The following is a 17,275-nucleotide window of genomic DNA, read 5'->3' on the forward strand; positions in this document are numbered from 1 at the left end:
GACTGCTGCACTATATCATTCCCGCCTAAAGTTAAACATGTCACACTAATGGTGGGAAATTTTAATGGAATCTACACACCCCGATGTTTGAAAATAATTATATAATGTGAATCCCTTTACTTCTACGATAAACGTGCATTCACCATAATAAAAGTTTGAAATAACAAATACTAATCAGCCAAATTAACAATCGTTATCGGCTACGTGTAGTTACGGAACAAGGTGAAAAGCCAAGAAAGAACTAAAAGGAGTGGCCTATTAGAAGCATCTGACTCCCCTCTTTCCACGGAAGAAGGATATTGAATGCATGATGTATCTTATTCACCCTGCAAGAGCTGGTAAAGTTCAGGGAACCAGAGCTATGGCTGCAAAGATTCTCGCCTCTGCAGTAAGAGACCACTGTTACATAACGCTATATATCATAGGGGAATAATACGTTGCCAACTGAATTGAAGCACTTTACACCCACTTCCTCACCAATATAAATTGGCCACAGTCCAAACAAAGTGAGAAATGGAAAAGTGCCATGAATGTATGGACTGGCAATATGGACAAGCTGTTTGACATCTTCTGCGAGAACAAATTTGGACGGGAGTCCCAAGAGAACACTAACGGGGTAAAGATGGGGGAAGAGGAATGATAATTCGTGAATTCTATGTTTAATTAAAAGTGTCAGCTGGATGACAAAAGAGGAAAATTTAGGAAAAATACGTTGCCATGAAATCTCAGTCTTTTGCAGTCTATCCATGCAGCTGTTACGTCTGCCGTTACCCAGTGCCGCATTTGAAGTCCACTAATGAGTTTCTAACAGGTGCCAAGTACTTTTATTGCTTTTCGAGTTATAAAGTTCACTGATGGACGAGGTAGAATTTAATATAGCGCTGTCATTTTCAAAATGGCGCCCAACCGCACTGCCGAGCTGTGATCAGAGGCGGACGATGTTTCAAGTATCAACTTTTATAAGGTTTATAGAAGAAGTTAGCGAGGTGTGTATGGACAGAAAATAGCTTTAGATAATGGTTAGATAGACTAGGGAAACTTTCGTTGCATTTAATATAAAGCCAGCAGTCTGTTGACAGCCAACCACAGTTTCATCATTCTATGATAGTGAAGTAAATAAGCACGGGGTGTGCTAGGACGTGCCGGACACGCTATTTCTAGGCCTCTTCTGAGAATCTCCTCCCAGACTATTATGACTCTCAGCATCAGAACTACGGCCTTTATACAGATGATAGTTAGATAGACAAGGGAAACGTTCGTTGCATTGAATATAAAGCCAGCAGTCTATTGACACCCAGCCACAGGTTCATCATTCTATGATAGTGAACTAAATAAGCACGGGGTGTTCTACGACATGCAAGTCTAGGCCTCTTCTGAGAATCTCCTCCCAGACTATTATGACTCTCAACTCCAGAACTACGGCCTTGTACAGAAAATCATCAGATGTTATGATATTGAAGTCGGCGAAATCGAACAGACTCCCGCCTACTGGTCAGTTCACTCCAAGGCCAATTAAAGCCTACTATTTCCATGGTCAAAGTCCCATATTACTATTCGGCCAGTCTGGTAGAGACTACGTAATGACTACAAGGGTCCAGTGATAGACCTGGAAGAATTCACAGTAGAAGCTAGAAGAGAAGGGACTCAGTGTGAAAGAAGCTCAGAATGAGGACCTGGATCGAAAAAGCAATGCAGATTTGCACAAGCTAAATCCCCTAGGTGGTATGTTAACGAACCCAGAGGAGGTTGACGAATTCACCCAGTCAACTGTGATATTCAAAACAGACAAAGTCGATCAGCTCTACCTTGAAGTTAGATACAGCAATGCCACCAGTTTTGTCTTTGTCCAAAACGTCTCCTCCGCTCAAGCTATTCAAAGCAGGATTATAAGAATCTACCTCCCGTCACGTACGCAAACAACTTGTAGAGTAAACTCGTCCTGGGAAGACTTTGGCAGTGTCGTTAATGATTTATCAAAGTGAACCGCGATAAACAATATAACTGTGTTTAACGGTGTCCTGTGAAATTGTGCTATGATTGACACAGGACATTTTTATGGATGATTGTAATGGATACTTGAAGTATACCTTAAACTACATCAGGACATATAACGTTATAGTATTCTGTATAATTATGTTTTAAGATAAAATACTTTAGATTAATAAATAAAACACTTACTGAGTGTAGGCTAGTTGTGATGCATTATTCGGATAGAAACTGAGGAAAAACATCTTGTAGTATCCAACCTTTGACCTGCAATATGACCCTGACATTGGAATTTTCATTATGCAAACTGTGTGTGTATGTTTAACCTTTATTTAGACTTGAGATACATACTAGCATCTCTTCGGCCTAAGCCCGTTTTCAATGGTTCAAGGCTTGGAGGAGGTCAAGAGGTCTTCCATTACACATAGTTATTTACAACAACACAATAATTTACTATTCCATAGTCGTATTAACTTGAGAGCCTTGTACATCAGCAATGTCTCCTGGTGTTTGTGTATAAATTTGATGTCCTTCCAGCCTAATCGAATACTTCCGCCGAGGGAGTTTTGTAGGGGACCCTCAGCAGGATCAGCTTCCCGGTCCTGTTCTAGATCTGCATGCGTTGGAGTTTCACTAGGTCTTGCTCCGGTGCAGCATCCCAGACAGTACTTCCATATGTTATATACGGAAGGAATATTGTGTTGTACAAAGTACGAAGTGCACACGTAGATACAAAGGGACTGACATGCTTCATTATACTCAATGATCGCCTTAACTCGCCAGGCCCGTCTTTGACATGACATTTCCACTTCAGGTGACTGTCAATGTGTATATGTATTATACAAGTTACACTCAGTCTGACTTATAAACTGGCCATTGATAGTCAATCTAGAGTTTCGGAATGGATGCCAATTTTTTCACATGAATGTCGTCGAAAGACATGGAGGCATGGGGGAATCAGGGCTAAAGTTGATCTGATCAATTTTCTGAAAGAACAACCCTCTCTAATATCAATCAGTATAGAAAAAGGCAATATTTTCTCCAGTCCTCTATTTCTCCTGTTATTGACGTCATTGCATGCCCAGGTAGAATTACAAGTGCCATATGGTTACGAATTGTCAGTTGGGCTCGGGGGGCATGTATTAGCCAAGCATTTCCTGATCAAAAAACGCAAGGAGTGTCAGCTCAACACATGTACCTTGAAAAAAGAAAAGGACAAGGCTAGGTCAAAGAAAAACAAAATGGCGGGTCGATGATATGCCGTTTGCCTTACTTGCGCGCATGCGCAAGGCAGTCCATCTCCAAAGCACTAAATTTGAGTCGGGGCGCGAAGAAGAAATAAAGTACTTGTACCTCATTGCATCATCATCATCATCACGGGCGAGTTGTCCGACCAGTTCTACTTTTTCCTTCCAGACATCTCAGTCCCTCAAAGCGTTCTTTAAATCCTCGACCCACATCACGAGCAAGTTGGTCTATGTAGGTCAGTCGGGGTCGCCCAGCAACTGGTTCCAGTTCACTAGCAAGCTCTACTTTGCTCCTGATACAGTGACCGGCAAATCTGGCCATACGCCCCCTGATGCTGGTAGATATGGCGGGAATCTTGCCATACTTCATTGCAGTCGCCTAGAAGCTTTGGTTATGTTTTCGGTCATATTTCTGGTCAGATTTATTTATTTGTGGTAGGCAGAAACCCAGAAGCTATGGATGAAACTGCATGGAATTCTGGTAGGTGGGTAGGGGAAAATGAAGATCAAGTTCGATAGTAGGCCTCATTGCGGCTTTTATCGTACTTCCGCTGTATTTCCGGTTTTGATGAATCTCCAAGCAGATCACCGCGAAGATCTTTCGTGGTGGCCAATGAACTTTTTTTACCAGCTAAACACTTTTCCCAGCTTTATGATGCTATTTCATGTCACCGCAAGATCTGCCCAGAGATTAGGTTTTGATATCTTTTGCTCTGGACATCCTCTGGTCACAATTTTCGGTATTTTCTGATTGAAAACAGTGTGTGTGTGTGTGTGTGTGCGTGGGGGGGGGGGGGCACAAACAGTGACGTTTTCCCCTTTTTCACAATCTGCTCGTGCGCAATGAGCCTAACTCTGCATGATCCAAACAAGCAAAGCTTTGACTCTTGAAGCAAAGATGTTCGTGTATTGTTTGGGTCAAGTCTTTGGATTTTATCTGAAAGTACAAACTAACCAATCAGCGCTGGGTTTCTTTTCAATCTAGTTATGGCCATGGGTAAAAGTGTTTTTGGAAGGTCACATTCATTTTCTGACATTTTCAAAGGGCAAAATCTAGGTTGCAGTTAGCAACCTTTCTCCAAACAGAATTAATTCGTTAATGTTCCATATTTCCCGAGAGGCTATCTCATTTATCGTATTGTTACCGACACAATTCTTGACCTATTTTGTGAGTGGAAGGCTGTTTGCCTGCAACATGACAATCCCTGTTGTACCAATTTAGAGTCACCGCAAGGACTTTTAGGACATAACATGTTTGAACTATTACCTTCGCCAAAACGACAGAAGGTTATGTTTTAAATAAGATGACATTTAATTCACCATTTTCAAACAATTCAAAATGAAATTTTGGATTCATTATTTAAAATGAAATTTGGATTGATTTTATTTATGATGGAAACAATTTGAAAGAAACTGTGCCAAGTTTTCTTTATCTATAATATTTTCAAACTTCTTTGTGATTCTTCCACTGTTCAAAATATTCACAACAACTTGCAACACCTTATAACAGTGTCCAAATGGGGGTTATTTGTAGGGTTACTGCCCCTATAAAAGGAGCCGCTAATGCAGTCCTATTTTCTACTTCTGCATGTTTTTTTTAGATCTTAAGTGTGGGGACTGGTGACTCTTTTATGGTGAGCCATCGATGCATGACAACCAGACATGGTTTTCTGTACTTAGCAGGGAGGTGTTATTGCTTTCTTCCATGGCCAGGTCAATAACCCTTTACAGAATGTTGGAACATGGTGGAACAGATTGAAATGTGTCAAAAGAAATGGTAAATCGTATGTTTCAAAATAGTTTGGAAAAAAAGAAATGGTAAATCATATGTTTCAAAATAGTTTGAAAAATAATTCAAATAATGTATTCGATGTTAGAAATGTTATTAACAAGTTGGAACACGACCAAAAATGCTTAGAGAGTCCAACAAATGTTAGATATTGTTCAAAACAGTTACGTGTCTCATATTGTTCGCTCAACGATTTCGAACGTGTTAGGAAAAAGCAGCAAACACCCGCACGGCTTATGTGGAATTGACTATATGATGGCATGGTGTTTGAACCTTTGTTCATTATACATAATATTCCACCATCAAGACTACTGAATTGCTTCTGTTTCTGAGGAATTAATTTCCCATGGCCCACCAGGTAACTCGTGCTTTTGCAAGCTAAGAGCAATACAATTGCAAACAGAATGAAGTGTTCTTTATTGCCAATTGAGCACATAATATGTGGATCATATGCTGTAGCATAGATCCATTTGGCACGTAAGCAAAATCGTCTTTAGTGTTTCTCAGAAGTGAATTGGCAGCAAACCCCGGAGAAATGATGACTATTGTTACCAAAACCGTTTTGCTTGTTGCAGAAGAAATTCGTTGAAATGGAACATTAATTAAATGTAAGGAGGTTTCAGAAACGTATGATATAAATCTGTTATTTGGTGCTTATTAGCAAGGCAAAGTCAAAGCCAAAGTGCTTTATGTCCTCCAAGTGTGGATTGTGGAATAACGCAGCTAATTTGTATGCGTCGTATGAGTACAATGACCCTGAACAAAACCTCGCAAGGCTCATTAACCGGAAGAAAGCATCGTAGAGTGACTTATTAAAAGGTTGAAGAGTTGTTTCCTTAACCATTACAGTCCTTGTGCACGTGCGTGTACGTGGTGAATATGTATGTATGGTGTAGTCAGAGTCAGTCGCTGTATAGACTGCAAACAGGCCAATGGTGTCGTGAAATATCAAACTCGGAAGTATAATATACACAACGTAACAAGTTGCTCAAGCAACCAAATGTATTTTGGAAACGGTCACATATTTCAATCAGCATCCACTTACTTTCGGCAATGAGTTAATAATCTGTTGTTCTAATGATAAAAAATAAGAATCTAATCCCAAAATTTATCTATAGTTAGCTCCTGTCCTCAAACAACATGAGCTGGTTAATATTGTTATGGGAAAGCAGTGGAAGATGAACTACATTTCATTTGTCAATGTTCACATTACAGTTCCGAAAGAAACAAACTTTAAATCATTAGCATCAACTTTGTCTTATCTTCGTTTTCCATTCGACTACATAAAAATATATGTCATTTGCACACCCGTTCTTAAATATTGGTTACATACCTTGGGTGACATACAGATCCTTTGCTAGTACTGGCGTAGTAGTATGATTAACTGTTGACCCATTCACAAAATGTTGGAACATTGTTGAAATGTGTTAAAAGAAATAGTGAAACATATGCAAGCTTTAATAGTTTGGACACTAATGAACAATTCGATGTTAGAAATGTTACTATCAAGTTGGAACAAGATTTAAAAATGTTTAGAACGTTGAAAAAATGTTCAAAACAGTTACCTGTCTCAGATTGATCGAACAAAGATTTCGAAAATGTTAGGAAAAAAGGCCCAACGTTGGTGAAAAATCAGTATATTGATGGTGGAATGTTTGATGAACAAACGTTAAACTTTGTTCATCAAACATTCCACCATCAGTATACTGATTTTTTTCTTGTTCAAAGAATTAATTTTCCACCGGTGCACTCGTACCTAGGTTGACATACAGATCCTTAGCTAGTATTGGCAAAATGTGGTGGATCTACATAGAACGTCTGACCCTTTCCAAATTACTCGAATGATAAAATATTGACATGCGTAAAGTTCTCACACGAGATAGATATCGTGTCGAGGATACAAGGGGGGTCACATTGGCAGCTTATCCTGCAATCCACGAACTATCACAGCAGTGTTGAATTCCAGACTGCACGAGGATGATGTCAATTTCCCTCCTGGCCACGCTTTTGTCACAACATTGGACCCATGCCATGACTTGGAAAATGACCTGCGTAACTCAACTCCTGAACAGAATAAGAACTACAATCTGAGGTCGAAAATGTCGAATTTTCAAGTCTACTTGCGATTCGATGCAAATGTGCCACTGATGGTGCATATTAGATGAATTGCCCAATTGTCCCAATTGACACGTTCAAGTTAAGCCGTGGAAGAAGACTTTCCTTGCTCCGTAGAATAAGACATTTCCCTAAGCCCTACATTAGGACCCTTCTCTGTGCTATGGGATAAGACCTTTCCTTGCGCCGTGGAATACGACCTGTCATTGCGCCGTGGAATACGATCAGTCATTGCGCCGTGGAATACGACTTTTGCTTGCGCCATGGAATTAGACCTTTCCCTTTGCCATGGAATAAGTCCTTTGCCTATGCCATGGAATAAGACATTTCCGTGTGCCGTGGAATAAGACATTTTATTTTGCCGTGGAATAAGACCTTTCATTGTGCCGTAGAATAAGACCTTTCCGAATCCCTGTCAAGGAAGAACAGTATTTAAAAATGACATGTTTGTCTAGAGAATGCGATATTACTATGTACTCACCGAATGTCAGCAGAGCTATATCGTTGTCTATAGTTCGGTTGTCTATAGTTGTCTAACGTCCGGCTGATATTCCACAGACATTGTCAAGTGCAGTACTTAACACAACCATATCTAGCTTTGACTCTGTTAAGCCTTAAACAAACTATTCCTTACCCCCATGTTAAAAGCCCTGCGATCATCTAGTCGCAGTGTATAGCTTAAAAGGGCACGTCCTTCTCTTGAACCTTCATCTTTGTTACCATTTCATAAACATCATGCAGATTTTTTACTTCAATGATTTTACTTTACACTAACCGGAACTGAAAGCCTTTCCATGTCCATGGAGTATCACATGCCTCACAGCTTATCTCTAAGCACAGACTTCTCGGTTGATGCGGTTACAACTACAGGCGGTCACTACAGTTTATTGATAGAGTGGTTTCTCATTAAGGGATCTTAGCCATGGGATACAGGTTATCTTCCAATATGTAATTACTGCGACCAACCTGATTCTTGTTGATCGATTAAATCGAAATCATGTTATTTTTATGACCAGACCGGAGTGTATAGCTTTCAGCATCTTTTCTGAAACGGCCAATTTCAAAGTCAGAAATTACATTTCCTCTCCTGGAAATCCGATGTTGCTTTGAGCTGAATATAGCAATAGCGAACTATCATCACTTGCAATTACGAAAGACAATTTGCAATTGTGAAATTAAAGAGTTCCAACGTCTTTCAAATTCCAAATGACTATTATTGATGCCGTCTAACCTGTCTAACATGTATTCAAACAACCGTCATTTTGCTAATAGAATCTGCGCAACCGACGAAAATATACATAGGGTTAGGCTGAAACGAAACACAGTATTTCATTGATGTTGCTCATATACTGTATGCTACTGTGTGGGTTACAAAAGAAGGTTTTTCCTGTTTTACCATGTATGTAATAGTTTTTTTTTCACCCGTTATTCCACCCAATGACCTTTCGTGATGATCAGGTGTTACGGACACGTGCTGAGATGCTCATTAAAATTTATGGAGCTACACTATAAGGGGATAGCAATCTTCAGGGTCAACATATCTGCTTGTGTGTTGTAGAGAGAGATGGACAACCTCACGGAAGAGATGAACAACTTCACGGAAGACTTTATCGGCAACACCAGCGCTGGCAACCGGACGGAACCACACGGGCTGACCGCCGTGGCCTACGTCATGCCGACCGTGTGCGGAGTCATCCTGCTGATCGGCGGCGTCGGCAACTCGCTGGTGATCTACATCGTGGCCCGCTTCAGCGAGATGAGAACCGTCACCAACTATTACATCGTCAACCTGGCCGTCACCGACCTGGCCTTCCTGGTCTGCTGTATCCCCTTCACTACCATCAACTACCTGACGTACGGCTGGATCTTCGGCAAAACCATGTGCACCTTCGTTTTCTATATGATGCAGGTGAGAAATGTTGCTTGTTGAGTTTGTTTGTTTGTTTGTTTGCTTTATTAGCGATACCGAAGAAATGACTCCCAATAACCACAGTTATGGATCTAATAACTTGGTATACATGCTGCAAGTGCAAAGGTAAAATTATGCTCTATATATCTGTTTCAGATATCATCAATTGTGAGTTTAGAATACCAGTGTGGTCAAGATGGTTGAATAGTATTGCTAATTTGTAGATTGCCTAAAAGTCATCAGTTGTTCCTACGCCTTTTCTGTAGTATACAATTTCAACATGTGGCGGCGATATACCCTCATAATCATAACAAAAACTATTCGTTCATTATTTTAATCTTTTCATGCATTCATTTATTTATTTATTCATTCAGTCATTCAACAACCATCAAAATGGTCTTCTCTATAGATCACATATTTTCGAACATTTAATTCATTGTTGTTGGCCAAAGATGCAAAGGCATTCAAAATGTTGGAAAATGTTTTCTTTCAAATCAACTGACAAGAGCTCTGACGGACAGAGGAAATCTATGATGGTCTGTTTACTTTTGCGATCGTGGAAATTTTGAGGTTAAAAAGCCCGTTGTTCCTTAATCTGGAACTAAAACAAAGCAACATTCACTTATCTTCTGTGCTATTGATAAGCATGTTATCAAAAACCAAGTCACAAGCCTGAAAAGAAAAGTCAAGGTCGGGAACTTCACATTTGTCTACGTCGCAATGTAAAGCTAGTGACTTTAGTTGTTTAACTCCAGCTGTTGATGGTGAGTTAGGCAGAGGCGTTTTCAATTATATATTGACGTCAGTTTGTGGGAGGTTAGATCGTCTTAAATGGCGTACCTTTCAGACACATATTACATCGAATATGAAGTCGATCTTGTTAAAAGGCTTTAAAAGCTTAGGGGTCGGAAGGTTTCGTAGAGCGCACGTCTCGGTTGAAGGGTAATGAGAAACGTAGAAAAGAATTGGCCATACGCCCAGAATACTTCAAACGCAAAACACTTTACTCGAAATGTCAGTGGAAATAATCTAGTCTGAAGATTACCTATTGTTACACGAAAACACGAAATTTTGTAAAATTGCCGTCTATTTTTCCTTGTATGTTGTTTAGCCTTAAATATGAGGCCGTTGTTTCTTTTAGCAAGAATTCCACAAAAAGGACGAATGGTAAACCTTGATTACATTTATCTACCTATTTGTTTGGCTGTCCAGTATGCACAACTGGGATGCTCAAATTTTCTCGAGGTTATTACAAAGGGCAAGCCTTGCTCACAGAGACAAAACACCTTGATTGCAAAGGTCTCCGTCTCTATTGCATTCATACATAAGGCCATACAGACATGAATGCAGCTATGTGGATGACATGACGTCTAAACGCCCACGCATATAGAATATCCAGGGTCCGGACAATCGTACAGAACAACTGTAATTTATCATGGAAATCTGTCGTTCCTATGTTTCGTCATGCTCCTTGACCAGAATGCCCTGTAGTTCCAGAGCAAGCTGCTAAGAGGCCTAGACATGCATCACTTTTTCTTTACATCACAAGTTATCTGCACCAAAAAAAGATCATAGCAGGTCAAAAGATGCAAAAAAATCAACCTTCTGCTGGCAGTGCTGCTCACACACCAGGGGCCCCAAATAGACCCTGACCAACATCTACCCACATACCAAATATCATTACATAGTTTCTAGAGTTATGCTGACCAAAAATATCCGGAAACACAATGAATGCCGAAAATGTGAATATTGATGAATGGATAACAATAATGAGTGAAGACTTCCAAAATAAAAAAAGGAATGTGGAAAAGAACAAAAATAGTGTAGTTTCCTTTGCCATTTTCGGTTAGGAAACCAGACTTTCAGCCAGACTCTCGGCAGAGAATTTGATCGGCAGCCAAGGCAGGTCTTCCTGGGGACCTTAGATAAGCACACCGGGGATTTGTCATGCAGGGGTACTTTGCCGGCCTACCTAGTCTGGTGTCTCCTGCCATGCATAGCGTCCAGGAGATGCTTGTCAGTGCTGTTAATGACCAAATCGCCCACCATGCTGCCCCCTACCCTGCCCAGTGCAAACTAGTTGGCTGCATTTGATTTCAAGAGAATTAAGCATAAAAACAACTCTACTTCAGTTTTGAAGGGCTATACCTACACCCAAATATTTCCCAAACTTTGGATGTTGACATTGATTATGATTTGTGCAATTCTAAAGTAACTTTGGTCTTTTTTCAGCAGTTGTAGTTTGAAATTTCCACTGTGGACTGTAATACCCTATCAAGGTCCAGTATATGCTGCTGTGTTTGAATAAGAGGTAACTAATGCCAGACCAATAGTGTTCCTTGCTCAGTATAGTGAGCGGGAGTTTGACAGCCAAGAGAGATGACACCAGACAAGCGAGACCGGCAAACTCTCACTGCATGACAAAGCAACAATGTGATTATCTCAGCTCCTTCTAAAACCTGCCTTGGCTGTCGAGCAAATTCTCTTCCAATTCCGGTCCTGGCTAAAAATTCAGTTTTCCAGGGGACTTTTCGGTGTCTTCAATTATTTATTCAACCATCCTAACCACTTACTCAGATCTTAAAATCAAAGTATGTCATCCATATAACCAATTCAGCATGGCCTAAAGGTTTGGCAAGCACCACTATAGTGTACTTATAGATACTTTTCGGTTCCGCCATTCTCTAACTGAATTATGCAAAGAGGTGCAGCTTCAAGGTAGACATGAAAAGGTCGGTATATCGAGTTAGACAGGCTCCACACCAGGACTCAAGGTCAATTACACAGTTGTCAAAGCTGACTTAAAGGGCGCCGTCAAATGAAAGCAGCGCGAGCCTGAAGCCTTTTCAAGTCTGTTACACAACAGAAAGATACATAATTCAGACAAAAGAAGAAAAAAACGCACTATTACCCATATTAGAAAGTATAAAGATAAGACAAAATTGATTGATAACGCCTTTGAGTGCTCCATACGTTAATACAGAAACAAAGGGTAATCATACAGAGACTTTGTCTAGCACCTGTTGATCACTGCATTTAGCAATTACCATTATAAAAGGAGGGTAATAGCGATAATAGTAATTACCGCCATGGGACATCCGCGACTCAATGTAAATTGTGGAGCAAAATAATAACTTACATCAAACTTCCATTCATAAAGCACCTGGAAGGCCAATTATGAATCAGGTGAATGGGAATTGTATGGATTTACTTTAGCGGAAACAAGTGAATGGCTGAATCATTGCCAAAAATACGTTAAGTTGGATCTGGAAAAACATCCATAAAGCATACATGTACTTAGCAGATGAGAAAACAGCTATTTCAAATCTGGCGATAAAAGGCTTTACCGTGCTGCACGGCAGTCACTGAAGTTTCCACTCCACTGAGCACTATATTATCAAAGAAGTGCTTGCTTCAGTGGCAATTCCGGAGATCAAAAAGCTATAGACAAACTGGCATCATTTGAAGGAACATGTTCCAGGGTACATTACTTGTATATCGGCGGATTTGCCAAGAAATACATTAGCTCTTTGGATCTTAGACGTTGGTTGTAAAATAGGAGTACTCGAAGGCCTTTTATCTTCCTTCATGATCTTTTGATCTTTCATCTGTAGCATTTTGAGTAGTTTTGAGCTACATTTAGTTGTATTCGTTGCACTTACCTTAAGGCATTGAAACTAGTACACTGAAACGTTATCACAGCCTTTATCCGAGTTAGAAAGAACATTTTACCTAAGTGCTTCCATGCCTTTCGGCACACTCTTTTTGGCAAGACCTCCAGTTTATCCTCTCTGTCTCTGTCTCTCTGTTTCTCTCTCTCTGTGTCTGTCTGTCTGTGTGTCTCTGTCTGTCTGTGTGTCCGTGTGTCTGTCTGTCTGTCTCTCTCTCTCTCTCTATATATATATATATATATATATAGTCGTGTCCATCTTGCATTCCTTGAAACATGTGGACAAATATGTTTTGAAACAATGTATTTGTCTGTATTGTTCGTATGGAGAGGAAGAAACATAAGTGTTCTATCATTTTGAACAGAAATATGGATTTTTTCTTCAATTCTGTATACACAGGTTACAGTCCAGGCCACGTGCATCACGCTTGCAGTGCTGAGTATTGACCGCTACTGCGCCATTGTACACCCGCTCCGCTCCATCAACTTCCGCACGCCCAAGGTGGCAGCCGTTACCAGTGGCTGTACATGGATAGGTACGGCAGACGATTTTAGTCGATACTTAAAAAATGCATCGAGCCAAACACGGAAGCTGTAGTAATTCATTCATTTATCAATCTTGTAGTCCCTTCAGTTGTTAACAAGGGAACTCTGCAACAAATTAATCAACAGACTATAAATCAATCAACAGAATATAAAATAAATGTAAATGGTCAAACTTAATTTGATCGTCCATTAATGATGATAATCTAATAATGATAAACAATTCTTAGTCCATTAATGATGGTAAGAACTCCAAGAGTATTATACAAAAGTTCCATGGCCTCGTGCCTTCCCCTAAATATTATCAACTTCTTGAATGAATCATAATAAATATTTCCAGTTGATTGTGCTAATAAGGTCCTAACAAGATCTCGGTTAGTTACCTTCTCTTTTACGCCTGTGTTTCTATTTTCCATTGATTTTTTATGTTGCTCGCCTATAGCTACAGCAGGAGAAGGCATTAATGTGGTGGGTTTGAGACATCGCCAACTACCCACGGCCAGGTTAACGTTTTACTTTCTCATTCTCATTCTCCTCCTCCCAGGTTCCTTCCTCCTTGCCCTGCCCCTTGGGATGAACCTTCAGCTCAAAGAGGTCAACAACTTCGGACCTCAGGTGATCTGCAAGGAGGTCTGGCCAAGTACGTCAGCACAGAGAAGCTACATGCTGTACACCTTCCTCATCACCTACGTCATCCCGCTGGTCTTCTGCACCTTCAGCTGCTCCCTCATCGTCCGCAGCATCCTCAACCGCTTCAGCATGAGCCACGCCCAGAAGGCGGACATCCACGCCAAGCAGGCCCGCCGGACATCCTGCATGGTGGTGGGTGTGGTGGTTCTCTTCGCCTGCTGTTGGCTACCAAACCATGTCATCAACATGTGGGCCGTGTTTAAGACACAGACAAAAATGGAAAAAATCTCCGAAACAACCGCCTGGCTTAAAACCGTTGCGCTTATTCTGTGCTATTCCAATTCTGCGGTAAACCCTTTCGTGTACACCCTGTTAGGGGAGAACTACCGACGATGTATTAAGCTATCCTTCCCATGTCTGTTCAGGCAACCACCCTCTGTTCAGGGTGTATCTTTTAAGAGATCTAACGGTTGCACTGGAGCTAGACTAGCGCAGGCACAGACCAGATGGTCGGTTGGAAAGTCGTCAACCGCAAGGCCAGTTATTGTCACATTCAATGCCAAAAACACATCTACCACAGCAGTAACTATGAGCTACTGTAATCAAGATGAACAGAAGTAGAAGCCTCCAATTTCACACATTACTCACCAATCTGTCAAGGGGTTATGTAACAAAACATGTAGCGACATGATAATCAATATCTATAAGAATTTGCTGCATTTATCATGGAAAGGAGAATCGTTTTTGGCAAGTATATTTGTATTAGGGATAATTGCCGTCTCATATCAATATGAATATATGTGTTGGTGGAAACAAATGATGTTTTCTGCCATTCTCAACGTTAAAAGGGAAAACAATTAATTACTATACCAGGAAAATGGGACTATGTGCAATGTTTGATAACGAAAGCAATAGGTTTACTTATCTGGATCTCAACTTTATGTCGTGTTTGGAAAAAAAGAAATACTAGCTGTGAAATAGACATACTTTTTAGTTTTACTTTGTATGTTGATTGACTAACAATACAGTCTATCTATATGATCATACACACATGTACATATATAATTATGTAATATATATATATATATAATTGAAATATTTGAATGGATCCAGTGCAGACATAAAAATGCATATTGGGGAAATTATGATGGAGGCATAGTTTGCTGAATTGCGGACAAATGACCAATCCGATTGTAAATAACGCGACAAAACCATCATCATTGTACAACCATACAACTGTCATCATTGTCGTATAATGGGCGTCATAGCTACAGTTGATTTTGGAATAATTCACAGTTTTGAAAAATCCAGACAAACATTTGACAATTGAGAAATTGAAGTACCATTTTCCACCTTACAGATATTATATATACTTTATATTAATGCATATATGCATGTAAACAATCAAGTCTTTTGCTTTTGACTTTTTTGCGGTAGTTGTAATGAACATAAGTTGGAAATGAATATTATTTTTCTGATGTTGTATATCTAAATGAAAATTTTATGGTTTCAATTAGCAGAGGTAAGTTCTACCAGGAGGTGACAAATGTATAATACTATGGACGACAGCATGAAGAACATATTTATTTCCTTAAAAAGTCTCACTCAGAGAGAAGCTTTTTTATGTTCATTTTCACAACGTTGTGGAGAGTACATAGAAGTAGAGTGTTAGTCTAGCAATTTTGGCATTGTATCGCTTATTCCTTAGCACTACTTTGTGTGAATTTGTCATTGGTACTGCTTGCAAAACTTTCCAACTTTTTTTGCAATATGTTTCTTCAACTGGATCGTGAGATGTTTTATCTAAATGTGATATCTAGATTGTTTGATGCGGTGTATATTTCTTCATTTATAAAATGTGACTGTGAATAAGTGACATTGTGTGTATTAATGCTGTTATTTTTGTCAGTATAGTAGTGTTGTGTATGAAGTTGCCATTTCTACATGCCCTGCTTTATTGATATTTCATTTTGCCAGCTTACTCGTACATACAATTGAACGTACAAATCGGAAGATATCACAATATTCAACGTGGCCAGAGAATCCTTCTAGAATGTCAGAACGAGATGGAATATGGATGTCACATGCTTAACATGTTGATTTATTCACGCGGTAATTTAATTAATTCGTATCCACTTGTTTATGGTATTATATAAAGTGTAGTAGACTTTACTAAAGTCGCTGTATCTTTGATGTATCAATAAAGATCTAACGTTGTAATACCTTGACATAAATATGGAACAACATGTGCATATACATATGATTATAATATAGAAATTCCATGGAACAAACGCCAGGTAAAACTAGCCAGATGCGTTACAGTTGACGAACATTTTCTGTTATGTGTGCAGGTTTGGACCTGATACATCCCATTTCTTGCAATATATACCATCGCAAAATGTTTCTTGCATAGAGTTTTGGGGATGTAGTGTGAACTTCGTTTGATCATCGTGTTTGAATAAAGCTTGAAAAAAATCCGTATTTGTGACGTTTGCTGTCAATGCGTGTGGTCACACGGCATAGATTAAAGGTGGTTCTACGATATTGACCGTCAGAACTAAAATGTAAAGAAAATAATTTCAAACTGTTTTCTTTTACCATATAAAATTGTTTGCAGTTACGTTTATGCAGATTAGACGTCCAGGTTAACAATGTTAAATGTAATGCAATCTCTACAACTGGATACAAAATTAACCCTATCCAGACTGGGCTTTTTGGGCATTCCTGGACTGAGTGTGTGTGTGTGTGCTCATTTGACCCCCCCCCCCTTCGTATTTTCAAAACGGCTTACTGTACGATCACCAAATTTGCAGGAGGTGACATGCTCGTCAAGTTCTATAATTCCTGAATTTTTATATCATTATGACGTAATATGACGTAATTATGACTTATTTGATTTAATTTTCGGCTAAAACGGGGAATTCCCATAATAACTATTTCGAACAAAAAGTTACCAAGAAAGGTTTCGTATCAATATTTAAGTCTCATAAGACTTCTGCTGTCAAATGACGACGCAACGACGTCAAAATGACGTCATAAAATTTTTTTAAAATTAAAAAAAAATTTTTTTTAAAAACATATAACGCTGAAACCCAAGGAAAATAGATTGAAAACGTTTACATGAATGTTTCTGCAAGAAAATACCAAGTAGTGATGAAATCTGAGTGAAAATAAGCTGGATATCCTTTTAATTATGATATTGTCGGACATCTTGAATTTTGACCAATAAGGTCATCTCATTAGGATAATTTATGAATATCTAATCATAAATGTTCAACTAAGATGTGTCAAATATAAAAAAGATATCTGAAAAGAAGTTTAGTTTAGCAAGAAAATCTTAAAATCCCATTGTTTAAACCAAAATTATAAATTTTTTGAAAATTTAC

At 39.3% G+C, this 17,275-nt stretch overlaps 1 protein-coding gene across 1 annotated transcript; it reads left to right on the forward strand.

The window, feature by feature from the left end:
- The first annotated feature begins 8,650 nt into the window (after positions 1-8,650).
- On the forward strand, positions 8,651-14,644 carry LOC118423937 (G-protein coupled receptor 54-like). The gene is made up of 3 exons (XM_035832261.1): positions 8,651-9,046; positions 13,117-13,252; positions 13,804-14,644. The coding sequence occupies exons 1-3, from the start codon at positions 8,702-8,704 to the stop codon at positions 14,508-14,510; spliced, it is 1,188 nt and encodes a 395-aa protein (XP_035688154.1). The 5' UTR covers positions 8,651-8,701; the 3' UTR covers positions 14,511-14,644.
- Positions 14,645-17,275: the final 2,631 nt, after the last annotated feature.

Source organism: Branchiostoma floridae, chromosome 10 (assembly GCF_000003815.2).
Source record: "Branchiostoma floridae strain S238N-H82 chromosome 10, Bfl_VNyyK, whole genome shotgun sequence".
Taxonomy (NCBI): Eukaryota; Metazoa; Chordata; class Leptocardii; order Amphioxiformes; family Branchiostomatidae; genus Branchiostoma; species Branchiostoma floridae.